Source organism: Boleophthalmus pectinirostris, unplaced genomic scaffold, assembly GCF_026225935.1.
Source record: "Boleophthalmus pectinirostris isolate CB_2022bp ecotype Guang Dong unplaced genomic scaffold, ASM2622593v1 HiC_scaffold_3, whole genome shotgun sequence".
Lineage (NCBI taxonomy): Eukaryota > Metazoa > Chordata > Actinopteri > Gobiiformes > Gobiidae > Boleophthalmus > Boleophthalmus pectinirostris.
Window position 1 is genome coordinate 28681794 of NW_026571299.1, and position 18116 is coordinate 28699909.

Consider the following 18116-nt stretch of genomic DNA (forward strand, 5'->3'; position numbering starts at 1 on the left):
GGGAAGTAAAATGATGTTTACAGACTGATACTTTCTGTATTTCTTCTACATTCTGTTCAACTGTCTTGAGTTGGATCCTGGGGCATTTCAGTGCAGAGAGGGGGATAACAGAAGAGGAGAGGGGAGAGGAGGGAGGGGTAACTATGTCCAGACAGGACCAGCCTCATCCACACTGTCCCAGAGGCTTGTTTCAGCTGGGGTCATTCCACTTAGTCTGGGAAAAATAAGAAAGACATTTAGCTGTGACGACTCATAATAACTCACTAATTATTAAGCAGTATTAGATATGTAATTAACTTTATCTTAGCTATTTGGACTTAACTTATAACACTGACTGTAACTCATGGATTATCAACACTGGGGCAATCTTGATGACGCTACTTTTAGATTTATACATTTTAGCAACCAAAGCATTTATTGCCTCCGCCAAGGAGGTTATGTTTTTGCCGGCGTTTGTCTGTTTGTTTGTTTGTTTGTCTGTTACCAACATAACTCAAAAAGTTATGGACCGATTTTGATGAAATTTTCAGGATTTGTTGGAAATGTGAAAATTAAGAACTGATTTCATTTTGGGGGTGATCCGGAAGAAATCCTGGATTCTGGATCACTTTTAAATTTTAGTTAACATTGTGGTAAATGGGGCCAAAAATTTTGTTTCTCAATATCTCGGTTAATTATTGACCAAACCCCATGAAATTTGACTCAGGGATGGACAATGGGATCCTCTTTCATATTCCAAAGGCTGATCCGGATCTGATCCAGAAGACTGATTTTATCGCAATTTATATAAAAAATGGGGGTAGTCCTTGGCGGAGGTCTGCACTCTCTGAGTGCTTTTCTAGTTTAAAAATGCAACATCTAACTTTTCTGGGGCAGAGACCACCACCTGCCTGTCTCATGGAGAAGTTATAGCTTTACCTGGAATGTTGCAAACTCTGACATTAAACTTATCTTATCTTGCATTTATTCAATTATAAAAAAATATGTAATTGTAATCTTTTCCACAGATCTGACCTGTATGTAACTTGGCCTGGCGACACTGCCTGCTTGTCTGTATGGAAATAGATGTGTTTAAAGCCATATGTAACATTCCACACAAAGCAACATCTACTCCAGATAATAATTAACAATTATCCAAACAGTAAATTATTATGTTAGTAATCAACTGTCAGAAATTATGCCATTAAATTTTTATAGCCACAGTTCTCATTAGTCATTTATTTTTCAAAAAACATAATGCAAGAGTAAGAGTAGAACAGTATGGTGGAACTAAACTGTAGTCTAAAGTCTACACATCCAACATCTCCCTCTAGTGGTCAATAAGAGAACTACAGAACTATAACCTCTTGCTTCCTGAGGCCAAACAAAGGATGGGATTAAGTGGCTTGGTTTACGTTTGTTTGTAGTCAATTAATACGTTTATATTTATATAATCAGCTTTCACGTGACATTTAATAGAAATACAACTAATTTTTTTGCAATTTTCACACATATACCTATGGCGAGATTTAGAAAAAAAATAGTTTAAAGGCGCACTATACAACTTCTCTAAAAGAGGGATACCACCTCCTTGGACTAAAAAATTACATAATGCAAGTTATTTTACCTTTTTGTGCAAATTCTATCTGATATATTTTGTTTTTTATACTTGGTATATGACATTAAAAGGTAAAAAGTTTGTCGCTACTGGTGGTGAAAGTAGATAATAAGAAAAAATAAGTATCTTGCTCAAGGACACAATGGCAATTTCTGGTTTGTGGGCAAAAACTTGGCCACCACCATCAAATGTCCTGTAAATTAATAAATGCATGATAGATGTTTAATGCCTTATACTGTGGAATATTTCAGACAAAGCAATAACACCTCTATAGAGAAAGGTGGTGGCAGGGCCACACCAGAAAATTACTTCACCCTGAAGTCTGGACAGTATTGCTGGGATTCAGATTACACCATTTATTTAATACAGATGCTAAAGACAGCTAAAATAAAGTTTAAATCCAGTTTTTTTTTGTTGTAATAGAGCAAGTCAAAGTAAATTTGTAACTTCTTTAATTTTACCCATTGCCAGTTTCAAACCATGAGTCAAAACACAGCACTGACGTGGTGAGCATGTGACTGGTTTATTCTGAGGGGGGCTGTTCCTCTTTTAGACTTCCTATGTGTTCAGAGGGGCTTTCAGGCCCTGATCCATTTAAGTCAACAAAGCTCACAAACCCCTCCCATCTCACTATGCACAGGTGACTTTTCCTAATCCTAAAGATGAGACTTGTGACTGTCTTCAGTTCATTTTTGACAACCTAAAGGGAGGAAAATAACTGGAAATGTCATGTATTTTATAATAATATTATAGATTTTTTTCATATTTATGTAGGTTTTGGGTACAGGTTTTTGCTCATCTTTTTTGGATAGATTTGATAGCCAAGATTCTTAATTCCTACCTTACTTAAAATTGCATGTTTTGTGATATTTCCATTTGCATATAGGGATTTTTTTGTTGCTGCCAACCTTTAAAAAAAACAACACATTTTTAAGCTATTTTGAAATTTTGAAGAGATGTCTGCATTTTTATAGCCAAATCTTACTGTGTTTGAGACTGCATGCATTTTTGGATAGTAATTTTGATGTGATATCTTATTAAAATGTAGACATAGTACAAGGCTTAAGTCAAATCTTACCTTTAAAATGGCGAGAGCAGCAGAGGACCCACACCTTGGCTCAGGCCCAGGAGAAGATGAGGAGTTGTCCCTAAAAGGAGACTCAGATTCAGACAGTATTCTCTCAGATGACTCGGTGATGCCTGATCGGCCCATGGTGCAGAGGGCCAGTGAGGGTCCAGTGTCACGGCTGTACCAGGCCTGTGTCAGGAATGAGCCCATGACCCTGAGGAGGATCCTGGAGAGAGGGGTGACCCGGGACGAGGTGATGGAGGTTCGACGTCAATGGATGGGTGAGGAAGTATTGTAGACCTGTCTGTGAAACAAAAGGTGCACTATGTAATTTTTCTGGTGAAGCATCCACCACCTGCTCATCTCTATGATGAAGTTACAGGGATACAATGATTAATCTTTTTCAGTCTAATGACATCAGTGTATATGTTCAACCAGTATATGAGTTGAACCGATATTTGGATGCCGATATCCGATCCAGCTAATTTTTAAGATACCAGTATCGGATCGGTGCGCCCCTAATGTTAAAGCTTTACTTGGAATGTTCCACCATATGACACAAAATTTAATGTGTAGCATCTGATCAATTACAAGCATTTTATTAATTTGAAAAACATGCATTCCTACTGAGAGGGAGTTATATTGTCCATAGATCTGATTTGTAACTTACCCTAGTAGTCACCTATATGACAATATATGATGTTTTATCTGTAATAACTTAATAATGCCAGAAATGTGATTGTAAGTTAATCCTGTTATTTCTCCATCCTTCACAGAGCGGTCTGATGGTGGCATGTTGTAAAGGCTACATAGACATTGTTCATGGACTTCACGGCTGTCCCTTTTTAGATGTGAACCTCCAGGACAAAGAAGGAAACACAGCGCTAATGATTGCGTCTCAGGCAGGTGAGTCATTATTCTGTCCATACTCTAGAGTTTGTATCTTAATACATTACATACTAATAAAAAATACATACATTCTACATACATAATGCATTCTTAATACATTATTTCACTAATCGTGTCTATTATTTTATTTCACTACTCTTTTATTATTATTATTATTATTATTAATAATAATAATGCATTACTGTTCTATAGCACTTTTGTAGACACCAGTTTTAGATGTTACATTATAGCCACAGCTGCCCTGGGGCAAACTGACAGAAGTGAGGCTGCCAATCTGTGCCATATGGGTGAAGGGTCTTGCCTAAGGTCACGACAACTGTTTTTGTAACTAGCACCCCACTGTGGCACCTGGAGTTCCCATTTCCCACCCAAGTATTATTTATTTATTATTAAATTATAACTAATTATTTATTATTTTATCTCCCCATACCCAGGTCATACAAATACAGTGATGTACCTCCTGAATTATTATTCAGGACTGGACATTGAGATTAAAGACATCCGCGGGTTCACGGCTCTTATCAAAGCCACAATCACCGGGAGGGACGATATTGTAGCAGCACTGGTCATGGCAGGTGAGTCATGTTTAAATGAGCTGAATGTTTATAAAATGGAAAATAATTATTAGATACACTTCCCAATTCCAATGGGTCTAAATGCACATATACAACTTAATAAACCAATCACAGGTCACCTCTACACAGATGTAATCTATAAATTGGTCTGGTGGTGTCTCCTGCTTGTCTTAATGCACACAGGTTTAATGATATACTGTGGAATATTATAGGTGAGGCAATGGTGATATCAATTGAAACAACCCTACGCGTGAAAAATTACATAGTACACCTTTAAAGAGTATTTCAGAAGCTATGGATAAGGCTTTATTTCTCAGTTACTTTCTCTTAATAACTTCTCTTTATAACTGTATTTTCTGTCACCTACTCTAGAAGGTCAAAGACAATACAGACCTATCTTCTCTTCCCCTGAAATGAACCTAAGAAATAAATGTACTGAAACAACATTACTAACGTAAATGCCAAAAGAAGTAGTGATAAAAATGGCTTTAATTGCACATAGCTGCATTTTGTTTGTTATGAAATGCTTTGATTTGAATTTAATTTCAAAGTCACTGTCCCAGAAAATTCCTGTAGTCTACTCCTCTTCTACACTAAACTCTGAGAGCTGGTTTGGTTCAGTTCTGGTATAGTCCTGGTCTGAACTTCTCTATTTGATGGTATGTGAATTCCTAGTCTAGTCTACAGTACCAACTTGATCTTTTTTGCACTTTGTGTTAACCATTAGTCCATGTTTACAATTACTGTAGCAATAGTTACATTTTAGGCTGCCTGGGATTCGGAACACACAGTTCTTCAATACTTCACAAAGATGTGAGTTCAGATGGGCATGACTGACAGTTTAAACAATCAGCGAAATGTATGGTCCGACCATATCAAAACAAATGGCTGCTTATGAGTAAAAAAGTAAGAAAAAAAATAGGCCTGGTTAAGACTTGGTGATGGTGATTTGGTAATGTTGTGACTATGAAAAGTAGTTCTGCAGTATGATATATGATGATTTTTTTCTTCACCTGACATATGTTCTAACTTTAGCTAATGAGTAAATACTTATACAATTTTAGTCCTGCTAGTTCTTTTATTTGCATCTCTCTCTCTCCTCTCCCTCCCCCTATGTCCTCTCCTCTTTCTCTCTCTCCCTTTCTCTCTTTCCTACAGTGCACATTATCTCACCGACCTACTATAATCTGAGATTTACTTGACTTGGGAGCTGGTTGTAGATTAGAGGGTTGCTGGGCTATTTAAGTCTACAAGAAGGCTAAAAACACTAACTATGCACCTTGTTAGGCCCGAGCCCCAACAGGGCGTAGGGCCTATTGCTTCCGCTACGCGGAGCGAATGGGGAGCGACGTGCGCATGGCCGAATGCGACAGGACGACATGCAATATTGTCCTCGGTCGCCCCCGGCACGAACAGCAGTATCCCAGTAACCCACGCCCAAGGCCTGAGCCATATTTACTACTGCTAAAATGAATGGAAGTCAATGGGAGGCCATGGATGACCTCGACGAGATGGTGAATGACGAGCGCGTCAGTGCCTGTCACTCACCAATGACCCCACCGTGACGTGGGGAAGGTCGAGAGCTTTCAAAAAATGTATAATATGTTGTTCTTATGTTTTCGGATATATTGTTTTTGCTCGAATTATTATTATTATTTTTTTTTTTATTATTATTATTTCTGCTCTTTGAGCTCTGATTTGACCCCCTAAAACATGTTCAAAAACTCACCAAACTTGGCACAATATTCAGAAGTGGCGAAAAATTCGATAAAATATTCGTTTCGTGCACGGGCATTAAAAAATGGTGACACAGCGCCACCTGGAAAAGTCAAAAAATTTGGCGCCTATGGGAGACGTCCCGGTCAACTTTGTCGTAGAGCTACGAAATTCGGTACACACATTCGTCATGTGAAGACAAACAAAAAATATGATTATGGCCACACCCCCTGACAAAACAGAAGGCGGCCATCTTGGATTGAAATTTGAGGCCGCATTTTTCGTTGATGTTGCATTTGAACGCACTCCTCTGAAGGTGCTTCACCCAAAGGCCTAGAAAATCACCGTACATCATCTAGAGAAGGGGGCATCTAAAGTTAGCTGATTTATTTTGATAACTGTCATGGTTTACGTGCGGCGAGGCCGCAAATTTTTATCAAAATTTTGCCTAATTTCAAGGTGACATTATTTGCTCCTGTTCGCACAGACTTAGTCCGATCGAGCTGAAATTTGAATCACTGATTGAAACGTCAACATTATCAGATCTGTACCAAATTTGGGAATTACATTCTATGCATGATTACGAGCAAAAAAGGATATTATGGACATGGGGAATTTTTCATGGTTGGCCAGCAGGGGTGCAAAGACTCCCAACAAAAATATTGAAAATAATATTACATGCACATGCTTAGTCCGATTGTGCTGAAATTTGAATCACTAATGCATGACCTCAGTCTGAATATAATACACTATAAAACATATGAAACCTGAACACTATAGCGCCCCCTACCATAGACATGAAACGTCAACATTGTTGGATTTGCACCAAATTTGGGAATTCATCTGTATTAATGACTAGAAACAAAAACATATATTACTGACATGGGCATTTTTCATGGTTGGCCAGCAGGGGGCGCAAACAACATTTAAAGGTGTACAATGTCATTTCACCGTTTGCAAGCATAGAATTTGCGGACACGGTGTTTAGGGTATGGTGTTGGCGGAGCGCACCATTTGTGGGTGCGGCGTTTGCGGGCGCGGCGTTCACGGGCGCGGCGGGCGAGGACCTTTCGACGCCGCTTGCTTATTATTGTACTCTATTTAGTGTCTTAATACGTACAAAGTTCTAGTTTTAATACCTATTTTAATTATTTTAATGCTTGTGTGTCTTGCATATTACTGATACAGAGCTTTGGTTTTGCAACACAAATATGTCCCCCCATTGTGAGACATATAACAGTTAATATCTACCAAATAAAAAAGATATTAATTAACAGTATGCATCCATGGTGGTATTAAATTTCAGGTGATAACTGCCTTTTCATGTTTTAGATGTAGTGTAAGTTATTGAATATTCTGATTCATTTTCATTTAAATGGGTTGCAGTGGTCCAAAGCTATTCCTCACTTACCTTAAGCATTCTGAGGATCCTAATTATTCATCGCAATGTGTTTGTAAGCACTATTCACAAGTTTCATGAGGTCCAGAGTTGACTTTTGCCTTCACGCTAATGCTAACAGTAACTAGCATGCAAATCACGCACTTCCTGATTATCGGAATATCGCTTGCTTTGTAGTAGACATTGCGCAGCTGACTAATTTTGACGTCAAGAGCTGCTTATACAATACTATACAATACAATACTGGGCAAGACAAATTTTGCTCAAATACAGCATACAAAAAATCATTTGCATACCCTTTAATTAATAACTAACTCTTATTGTTTTGTTTTTCCAGGCGCTGATCTTCACGCCACAGACACGACCAAAGGAAAATGTGCTCAGGAGTGGGCCCTCAAAACCGGACGCTACGAGACACTGTATCGTTTCAGGCGACTCACCCTACAACCAAAAGCTGAACAGTTCTGTCCAAGCTTTGTCCCGGAGTGGCCTGATCTAAAGGAGAAAGTAGCTAAAGCAATGGCTGAAAAGAGCACAACGCAAAAACTCACCCAAAGTTTAAAGAATACATTTGGATTTCGGTTACCTCGTGACCCAGAAGACAATGGCGTAATGGACCATATGGTTAGAATCACAACAAGCATTCACAGTCCACTGGTTTCAACTGGATGTCGACCACTTTGTCCAACCAGCCCTCCTCAAATAGGGAAAAAGCGACATGCAGTGCCAGATCTGGTGAAAAAACATCCAGAAAAAGACTTAGAAACTGCAACTGTATGCCATACAAATGGTTCAGTATCACACATGGTACCTTCAATTCAATCTGCAGAGTCTATAGCTACTAAATGTTGTGCAAATGGGGACAGGAGAGGTAGTATGCTGTCTATGGCCTCTGATAAGGTCACTTCTACTTTCATCCCTCGCAGTATGGCTAGGAGAAATAGTGTTTTTCCATCTGGTTGTATTCCGAATATTAGTGTAAGCAGGCCTGCAGATAACACACCTAAAAAGAAGAAGAAAAAGAAAAAAGATAAGAGCTATTTAGAGCCACCGAAGTGGAAGTATAAAGAACAGAGAGAGGAGAAGAAAAAGGAGGAGAAGAAAAAGAAGAGAGAGGAGGAGGAAAAGAACAAAAAGGAGAAGTCCAAACAGAAGGAGAGTAAAAAGACCAAGAAATAAGGGGCGACATTTGCATTAGGCTTGTCACAATAACAACTTTTGAAGAGCGATATATTCAAACTAAATCAAACCAATGACACAATTCTTTAAAAAAAAAGTTATTTAAAAAAAGCAGAAGGAAAAAGTTAACTTCATTTGTATCTATAAGGAGTTGTAGAACGTATTTATTCAACCCTTTACAGCTCAAATCTTATAATATCATTTGTACTGTCAGTTATTGAAAGCTAAGTAATTAGCTTGATAGGCCTACTTGCAATACTGTAACTTCTCAATGTACTGCTGCCCTAGATTATAATTAGTGATTTGTCTGGAATGCTGCACAGTATGGAATTAGACTTGCGTACTTCCAAGGAGACAGACACCCAAAATTAAATTAATGTTAGGATAGATAAAGGCCTTATTGTGAAGTAAAGCAATAACATAACCATGGAAACAAGCAGATAGCAGACCATCCAACAGTAAAGTTACATGGTGCACCTTTATTAAGCTTTAATAGACAACACAGTATGTGGGTGAAGAGTGTGGAGGGACATTCTGAATTGGGACATTGATCTAGAATTGATCGACACCATGCAGTCAAATAATAATAATGAATTTGAATCTATAAAGCGTTTTTTTTCTCATTCATTTAATCTACAGCCTAGTAGGGTAGGCCTATGTTGTGATTAAACAACAAACATTACAAAAATATAAAAAAAAAAATACAGCCCTATATCAGAGTGGATTTTTTTTTAAACTAGTTGAGAACAAAATATCAGCATGAATATGAATATATTTTTAAAGATTTGTTCCATCTTAAAAATAAGGATATGATACAGAATATTAGTCACACATATTCAGCACGTGTTCTATTTATGACTAAACTTTGAAGGGCAGTGTTGGCCCTCATGACCTTGGTAACAGAGACAATTTATTATTGTTAATGTTCACTAAAGAAATGTACACTATCTACCTCACTATGTGTAGCCATAAATAGATGAATGAAGTAAACAGACAAATAGTTCTAAGTTTATCTACAGTACATGTTTGAGATTGCCTATATGAATGTGTGTACATAATAGGCCTGTTGCCATGATTCCAGTGTGATATCTACCTGTAAATAACTTGTAAATAAAGCTGAATTAGATCATTCATTATTTGATTATAAAATTATTATAGTTGTAAATCAGTAGGTTACATAATATTTGTCTTATTGCCTCTCCCCATGCTAGCTAACTTTTTGAAGTCCATGCAAACTTACCACGTGTTAACTTCACACATTCACATAATTAAAGAATATCTGAACGACTATAACATATGTTTTAGTTTAATTGTTTTAACTAGGGGTGTCAAATTATCGCGTTAATTGCGATTAATTAATTACAGTCATATTTAGCGCGTTATGTTTTTTAATCGCGTTAATCTCATTTTTAATCTCTAACTTTAGTGTTTTTGTATGCGAGTTGCTTTATTATAAAACCTGTTTTTATGTGTTGTTGGGACAACAACACACACACAAAAAACACATTTATACATTTTTTTTATTTCGGTAATTCCACTCATTGCCGGAAACCCACACAAAACGGGCACAGTAACAGCGAAGTAAACGTCATGTTAACGTTGGCGGCGTCAGTCGCACAGTGGACGAGGTCGTAGAGCCAGTAGAACAGAGTCAGCAGCGCACAGGTAAAAACACATTCGTGTCTTGGAAAATTATTCTCCCGACGTGAAATATAAAAGAAAATAACTAATATAATATCGCCTACAACTTAAACGTCACTGGTGAAAACAACCTGCATGATGACTCATGATGTCTGCACTACTGTCCTATAGTGACCTGCCACATGAGGGGACACGCACACAAACACACACAAACACAAACATACACCTTCATCATCGTCATTAACCTGAGAACGCGCGGACCACGTTTCCTTCCGTAGTTACTGCGCGGACACCGACGTGCCCCCGTGCGCCGCCCGTGGATCGTGTTTTGTCGAGTAAGCTGCGTAAACCGCGCTTCCTCCTGTGCGCCTCTAAACCAGAACTAACACCAAGACTAAAACCAGGACTAATCCAGTCCAGGACTAAGCCAGGTCTAAACCAGAACTAAACCGGGACTAAACCAGAACTAAAACCAGGTCTAAACCAGAACTAAACCAGAACTAAAACCAGAACTAAAACCAGAACTAAAACCAGGACTAAACCAGGACTAAACCAGGACTAAACCAGAACTAAAACCAGAACTAAAACCAGAACTAAAACCAGGACTAAACCAGGACTAAACCAGAACTTAAACCAGAACTAAAACCAGGTCTAAACCAGGACTAAACCAGGACCAAACCAGAACTAACACCAGGACTAAAACCAGGATTAATCCATTCCAGGACTAAACTAGGACTAAAGTAGGACTAAAGCAGGTCTAAACCAGGACTAAAACAAGGACTAAAACCAGTGATCTCATATATAAAGCATTTATCTATCAATAATATTTTTAATATGGTTAAGGAAAGACTGGACTTTTTATTGTCTTTAAGTAGACAAAAGTTATTATGTTCAGATTTCCTCGTCTTTGCTACTTTACAGCAAACAGTTTCTTATTCATGGAGACTTGGGCTCAACAGCCAAATTGGGGAGATTTGTTAAACAATAAATGACTTTATAAAGTAACTTTTTTTTGTTCTATATCAGTCTTTTGATCTGCCACAATAATGTAATAATGAATTTAAATGAAAATACCTCAAATTGAAGGCTTTTCTCAGCAATTTTTAGGTGAGATTAAAATTAGATTAATTAGATTAATTAATTACAGATCATAATTAATTAATCTCTCATTTTTTTTTAATCGCATGACAGCACTAGTTTTAACACAATTCTATATCTCAAGTCTGCTTAAGAGCAGTGATTTGCTGCTTCCTAGTGGCTGGAGCTGGCGTGTCTTCTCATTTTCTGACAGTCGCTTCTGTGTTTGTCATTACATCAATGGCCACCTCTCACCCGAGCTAACTTCACCTTTATTTATGCGATGCTCCGGGTCCTCCTCGACCATGGCTAACCTCGGGATTTATGTGGCGTTGTTGGTTTTGCAGGCAGTCCAGTTTAAAGCCTGCCACGGTGAGTAATTTGTTTATTTTTCTTCACCACGGCGCTGTCATCATCGAGAGTCTGACTGTTAGCATGTTAGCTTAGCATGTTAGCTTAGCATTTAGCCACATATAAATTGATCGCTCCATATAAAACGAGGTCGCTTCTGACATTTGTTTGCCAGACTTAAATATCGATTACAGTTGCTTATTATAAACGACAGGCAGCAGGAATAGCGTTTTTAAGGGTGATACTAGAGCTCATAAAATGTTGCCTACAGTGTTAGCATAAAATAATTACACATTTCTCACATGATTGCATAACTAGGAAGCAACTTTATAACCATTAACTATCTCCCCTTCTTTTATCATTTATAACTGAACCTGTTACAGCATATCTAAAACTGTATTCTTCCATAACTAGTGTTAAATATTCATTCATTCATATATATAAAATCCAAAATGTAAATTAATGATTGATGAAATAACAAAATCAAATTCCCTACTGTGCTGTGCTGTTTATTAACTTTTCGAGGATAATTAATGAGACATGTTTACTGTATGAAAAAAAGATTGTTATAAAAAGCAAACAAAATCCCTACTTATCTGTAATTTTATATTCCTGTCAGATAATCATAATCAAATCAGTTTACACCTTGAGTCTAAATTATTCAGAGTACTATTTCACCAAATTTCTAATTCCAAGGTTAACATGTGTTTTTTCAAGTTGTTTTTTGTTGCAGCGTATTTCAAAACTGCCCATTCTTTGGTTGTGTAATAATACAATACTGCACCTGTTAGATTCTGCAGTGAATGATCTGGTTTGGGGAATATTTACTACATTAAACAGCAACATTCTTATTTTCCCAAGGTCAGGTCTTGTTTTATGTTTGCGGCTGCATTGTTTCATCTCACTGAATAACAGCTTGTATGAGGTAGGTGTTGCTTTGAATGAGTCAGAGCCACAAAAATGTTGCTGGAAAACCTTGAAGGGATTTTTCACAATTTGCCAAATCACATATTTCCCTCAGTTCAAGTAGAGATTGTAATGAGTTTTAAGATTCTTATTGTCTTTTGAGCTGCAGACGGTTATTTAATCACTTGGTAATTTTCTGGTGAAGCTTCAGCCACCATACACCACCCACTTTAACGCTTCCTCTGTGTTTTGGCCAATCTTTCTTCTGTCCCATTGTTCTTTGAGTCATAACCGACTTATGTTCAAAAACCACACACCAAAACAATAGAAAGAGACATTGTGCTTATTGCGTTCTGATTGAAAAACAAAACAAACATTAATATTATTATCTGAAATAATACAAATGAAAATTAGCTGCATAAATTATCAAATGCGCAGTAAGCAAATTAGTTTGGCTTCAGAAACATCACATGATAACACTGACTCACTAGAGCTGTAGGCTTTAGTCGTTTATAGGTGTCTTAATTCTATCTTTTTAGGATTATAAGGATTTGTTAGGATCAAAAAAGAGCAAAAAGGAGATGGCACAGAGTGAGTTTTAAGCAGAAGTCTTAAATGACTGATCTGGGGACTTTTCCCCATATTTACTATTTATAGTATACACATTGCACCATTTATACAATTTGTACTTTTTTGTATGCATAGGTCTATTGTGCATTTTTTGGCAGATAAATTATCATCGAAATACTTAAAGCATTGAATAGGCGATTACCATGCCATCCTTTCATTAAAGGTGCAGGTATGCAAGCTTTTGGAGGTGGTATGCCGCCTGCATGATTCTATGGGAATGGAAAGGTAAAAAAAAAACAACTTACTTTAGAACATTGTCTATGGAGAAAGATGCGTTTTATGCTATTCTATGTAATAGTATCACCAACAGAACAACATTTCCATAGAAGCAGGAGGAGGTTCTTCAGGCAAAGTAAGAGTCAGGTTTTTTCTAAGTGTTTCAATGGAGTAAACACAACCATAATGATATATTTTTTGCATCTTGTTTATACCTCTTTTCTAAGAACTCCTGAGATCCCTAGAAAATCTTTATCCTAGGCTCAGAATGACTGCTTTAGTCATGACTGCTTTGGAATTTTCCCTTCACAAACCCCATATTACCTTTCTCTTGTCTTATTCCCTTTTTCTCTGTAGCCCTGTGGTGTAACTGCTCTACAGCCCAGTGTCTGCTGAAGGGGTCCCGCTGTGAGACGGATGGGGCATGTGTGGCGTCCTCGTCACTCATTGGGGGTGAGGAGCAGCGCATTCGGACATGCATCACTCGGGACAAACTGGTGCCGCCTGGTCAGCCCTTCTTCTGTCTGAGCGCTGAGGGCCTCATGCACATCCACTGCTGCTACACAGACTACTGCAATAGTATCGACCTCAAAGTGCCCACTGGTGAGGACGGAGGGGTCAATTGGGTTTAATCCTACTGGCTGAATAGTCACTTATTTCTTATTGATTTATAAACATTTTGAAGTAACAATAATTTGTAGAAATACTGCTTGAAAATTCTTTTTTAATATAGAAAATGTATAAATAAAAGTTATGCCACCATAGTCTCAGCAATTTTGGACTAAATGTATTTTAAAGGTGCTCTATGTAACTTCTGCTTGTCTCAGTGAAACATTCAGTGCTTTGTCTGGAATGTTTCACAGTATGGCATTGAACATATGTAAGGAGACAAGTAGGTCATCAGGCCAAGTTACAGATCAGATGTGTGGGGAGGTCTTACTCAAAGAAAGAATGGAATTAAACACACATTACAATACCTATTTAATGCCACACTGTGGAACATTCCAGGTCACGCAATAACATCTCCACAGAGACAAGCAAATATGGGACCCTCCACCAGGAAAGTTGCACAGTACATATTTTTTATTGCCCAGTAGTAGTAGTAGTAATTTTTCTTTATACATTTCAACATATTTCAACATATGAAATAAAAAAAAAGTTATTAGCTTGTTTTAGATGACAGTATCAGAATAATGCAGTACTCTCTGTCTCTTCATAGGAACTACTGCCCCTGCCCTGGGTGGAGGGTATGGCCCTGGGGGCAAGTGGGGTCTGGTGGAGCTGGTTGCCGTGGTTGCAGGGCCTCTGTTCTTGCTGTGTGTGCTGCTGCTGTTGGGCCTTTGTCTGTACCAGTATCAGCACCGTGCCTATCACCACAGACAGAGGCTGGAGGTGGAGGACCCCTCGTGTGAGCACTTGTATCTGCCCAAAGATCGCACCCTCCAGGACCTCATCTACGACCTGTCCACCTCCGGCTCCGGATCAGGTCTGCACATACAGAAAATGAGAGAATGGCTGGAAAATTGTGAATTTTGATCTGATCTCTGATCCTTACTACCTAAACCCAAGCACATGCAGCCAGTCATGAATCAGTGCTAGTGCAGCCTCTGCATCTCTGGAGGTTCTGAACTTACACATGAAGCTAGACCTGCAGCGATTCATCGACGTAATTGACAATAATGAATCGAAAAATATGTTGATGCCTGAAGAGTGTGTCGATGTGCCGCCTTTAGAGGCGAGTCCTTAATTAATTTGCCAGATATAATAGGAACATGCTCACTCTCTTCATCTGCTCTATATTTCCACACAAAGCAGCAGTGCATGTGCAAGACACACCCAGTACGGGCACAATGCACCATGGACTATATGTGCGCACCACGACCTGTGCAGGCGGACTCTGGATCTATAAGACATAGACATATATGTCCATTAGGCATTGGCAACCCAGATTCAGTTGTGATTGTGGTACCTTTTTTAGTGCAGGCTACATACAGTTGTTTTAAAAAGCATTTTGGTCTTGAAATAATGCAAACTTTGTATAAACATTTAGTGATTGAAGTCTTATTTCTTTTCTCTCTGCTCTGCCCCCTTCAGGCCTTCCTTTATTTGTGCAGCGGACTGTGGCCCGGACAATTGTGCTGCAGGAGATCATCGGAAAAGGGCGTTTTGGGGAAGTGTGGCGTGGACGGTGGAGAGGCGGAGACGTTGCAGTCAAGATTTTTTCATCCAGAGAGGAACGCTCCTGGTTCAGAGAGGCTGAGATCTACCAGACCATAATGCTTCGACATGAAAACATACTGGGATTTATAGCAGCTGACAATAAAGGTAACACATAATCTAAAGAATTTGAATTAGGATTCAGTCTTTTTAATAGAGAGGTCTACAACCCATTCTCTGTCACTAAAAGCATGTGGTTTGGAGCAGAGTTCGGACTTTAGAAGAAATCAGACAATATTAAAGGGCTGTATTAAGTGATCAGGAAATAAATATTTAAAAAATGAAGACCTAGAAGAGGACTAAACTGGACTCACACCAAGACTAGCACTATAATCTTAACTCATTCTAAGTCCTGCTCTTCTCTTCACTCAGATAACGGCACATGGACTCAGCTGTGGCTTGTGTCCGATTATCACGAACACGGCTCTCTGTTTGATTATCTGAACCGATACTCAGTCACCAACTGAAGGCCTGATCAAACTGGCCCTGTCTGCTGCCAGCGGCCTTGCACACCTGCACATGGAGATACTTGGAACGCAAGGTAAGGGTGAGGGTTCAAATTCCTGCTCCCACCAGTTCATAATGTCATTCTGTCCTTAATCATTTTACCCACCTTGCCACCTGTTTCTTAAAGTTGTGACTAGGGGAGCAATGTTCAATTGGATTTATTGTGACCAGTCGACTGTTAAAGCAAACATAATATTTTTTTTTATCATTAATATATTTATAATAATGTATTTATTAGTTGGACTGTACAGACATAAAACACATGCCAAAAGACTGAGAAAATCTGAGAAAATAACTAAAGAATTTCTAATTTTACTTTTAAATAATACAGTCGACTAACTTGATCATTAGTTTCATCCATAGTTGTAATGCAATTCAAAAATGTCAAACTTGTTTTTGACACTATTTAAAAACTCATTACTTACATTTTTGAATGAATGTAGGAGCTTGCAGTGTAAGATCAATGTACCTTGTCTCCTTTACCATCTCCAGAAAATAAGTGAATACAATATTATGCAGTTTTATTAAATCAAAATTCAGCTCACAGTTCACATTGTCAAAATAGCTATATAAAGTGTAATACAAGAATCCAATGCATTGCTGATCATGTTTTCATTACTAGGTTAATAGACATTACACTGAGTGGACATGTAGGGATGCAGAAAATGTACAATTACCCTAAAAAAGTGCATCCTTTGTGATTTGCCAATTACGACTATTTGAATTGTGCTTTTTAATATTGGTCTAAACTTCAGTTGCAATTCATCTTTCAGCCTTAATTGTGAGTCTGATATATATATATATATATATATATATATATATATTAGAGATGCGCGGATGGGCTATTTTTTCATCCGCAACCGCGACACAAAACTCATCATCCGCCCGCTATCCATTTTGCACCGAAGGTTTTCAAAACCGCACCCGCCCGCCATCCGCCAATTGATTTTAGATTTTAGAACAATCATACAGCAAACAAACTAAGGAGCCTCGATAAAAATGCAAACTATAGCTCATTCATTCCAAAATTCGCTCAGCGTGTATGTTCGCATTCTTAATTGTCAGAGTCGGCGTCAGAGCACATCTACTGGAGGGGCATGGGTCACCAGCAGGGGGGGCACTGCCATTTGAGAAATATTTTAACGCGGTGGAGTCATACACAGCAGACATGCTATCAAACACGTTTTTCTTTAACAGTATTAGGCTTATTATGTGTTGTTATTATAATCATTATATTAAGATTATTATTATTATTAGCTGCAATAGTGGTTGAGGCTGTGTGGTAGACGATAGGCACACAAGACAATAATAAAAGGTTGAGGTTTATTAAAAAACAATAAGTCCTGCCACTGGTTGTAAACATTAAACAACAGCCTCTCGTCAAAAACACCTCTGAACTAGAAATAGCCACGCATCGGACAGCACCAGGGCTGTAGTGAACGTGGTACGCGAGTCGCCGTCCAGTCCTGTCCTGTCCTATAGAGACCTGAGACTTGAGGGACCGGGACTAAACCCGGACTAAACCCGGACTAAACCCGGACTAAACCCGGACTAAACCCGGACTAAACCCGGACTAAACCAGGACTAAACCAGGACTAAACCAGGACCAGTGGCGGCTGATGGTATAATTTTTGGGAGGGGCACCAAGGGCAAAATTATAAATATATATTATGAATAATATATGTATTATATATATAGGCTGTAGTATTATAACAAATACCAGAAACAGACATTTTGGTTAGTATTGGCTGAACAGTATCGATCAGAGCACAATGAACAGCCAAGCGCAAACTTTATGCAACAACACAACGTAACACGCCGCTCACACCCAGACCCAACAACGTCAACAAAACTACACTAAGAGACATTAACACAGATGCCGCTTCTACAGCACACGACAGAACAACCAGAGCAGCTCCATCGCACCCACCAGCTCATTTACGCACTATTAACTATTAACACTATAACACTATTTACCTGTGAGGCTCCAAGTTCAGATTTGCCGCAAACTAATGAAAACCAGCCTCTTACCTTCTCCAGAGACTGAAACAGAGTGTTTCCTCTATCCACTGTCCCACTGGTTCTGTTTCCAAAAGTCTATTGTCCAATATGAAGAGATGAAACTGG

At 38.4% G+C, this 18116-nt stretch overlaps 1 protein-coding gene and 1 pseudogene across 1 annotated transcript; both read left to right on the plus strand.

Moving 5' to 3' along the window:
* Nucleotides 1-2682: 2682 nt before the first annotated feature.
* ankrd33ab (ankyrin repeat domain 33Ab) lies at nucleotides 2683-8444 on the plus strand. Its single transcript, XM_020933846.2, is given in 5 exon segments — nucleotides 2683-2931; nucleotides 2933-2947; nucleotides 3443-3572; nucleotides 4010-4150; nucleotides 7603-8444. Coding segments are annotated over 5 exon segments (1377 nt in total).
* A 2913-nt stretch (nucleotides 8445-11357) lies between these two features.
* The window catches only part of LOC110168376 (activin receptor type-1B-like), a 16876-nt pseudogene continuing 10117 nt past the window's right edge, over nucleotides 11358-18116 (plus strand).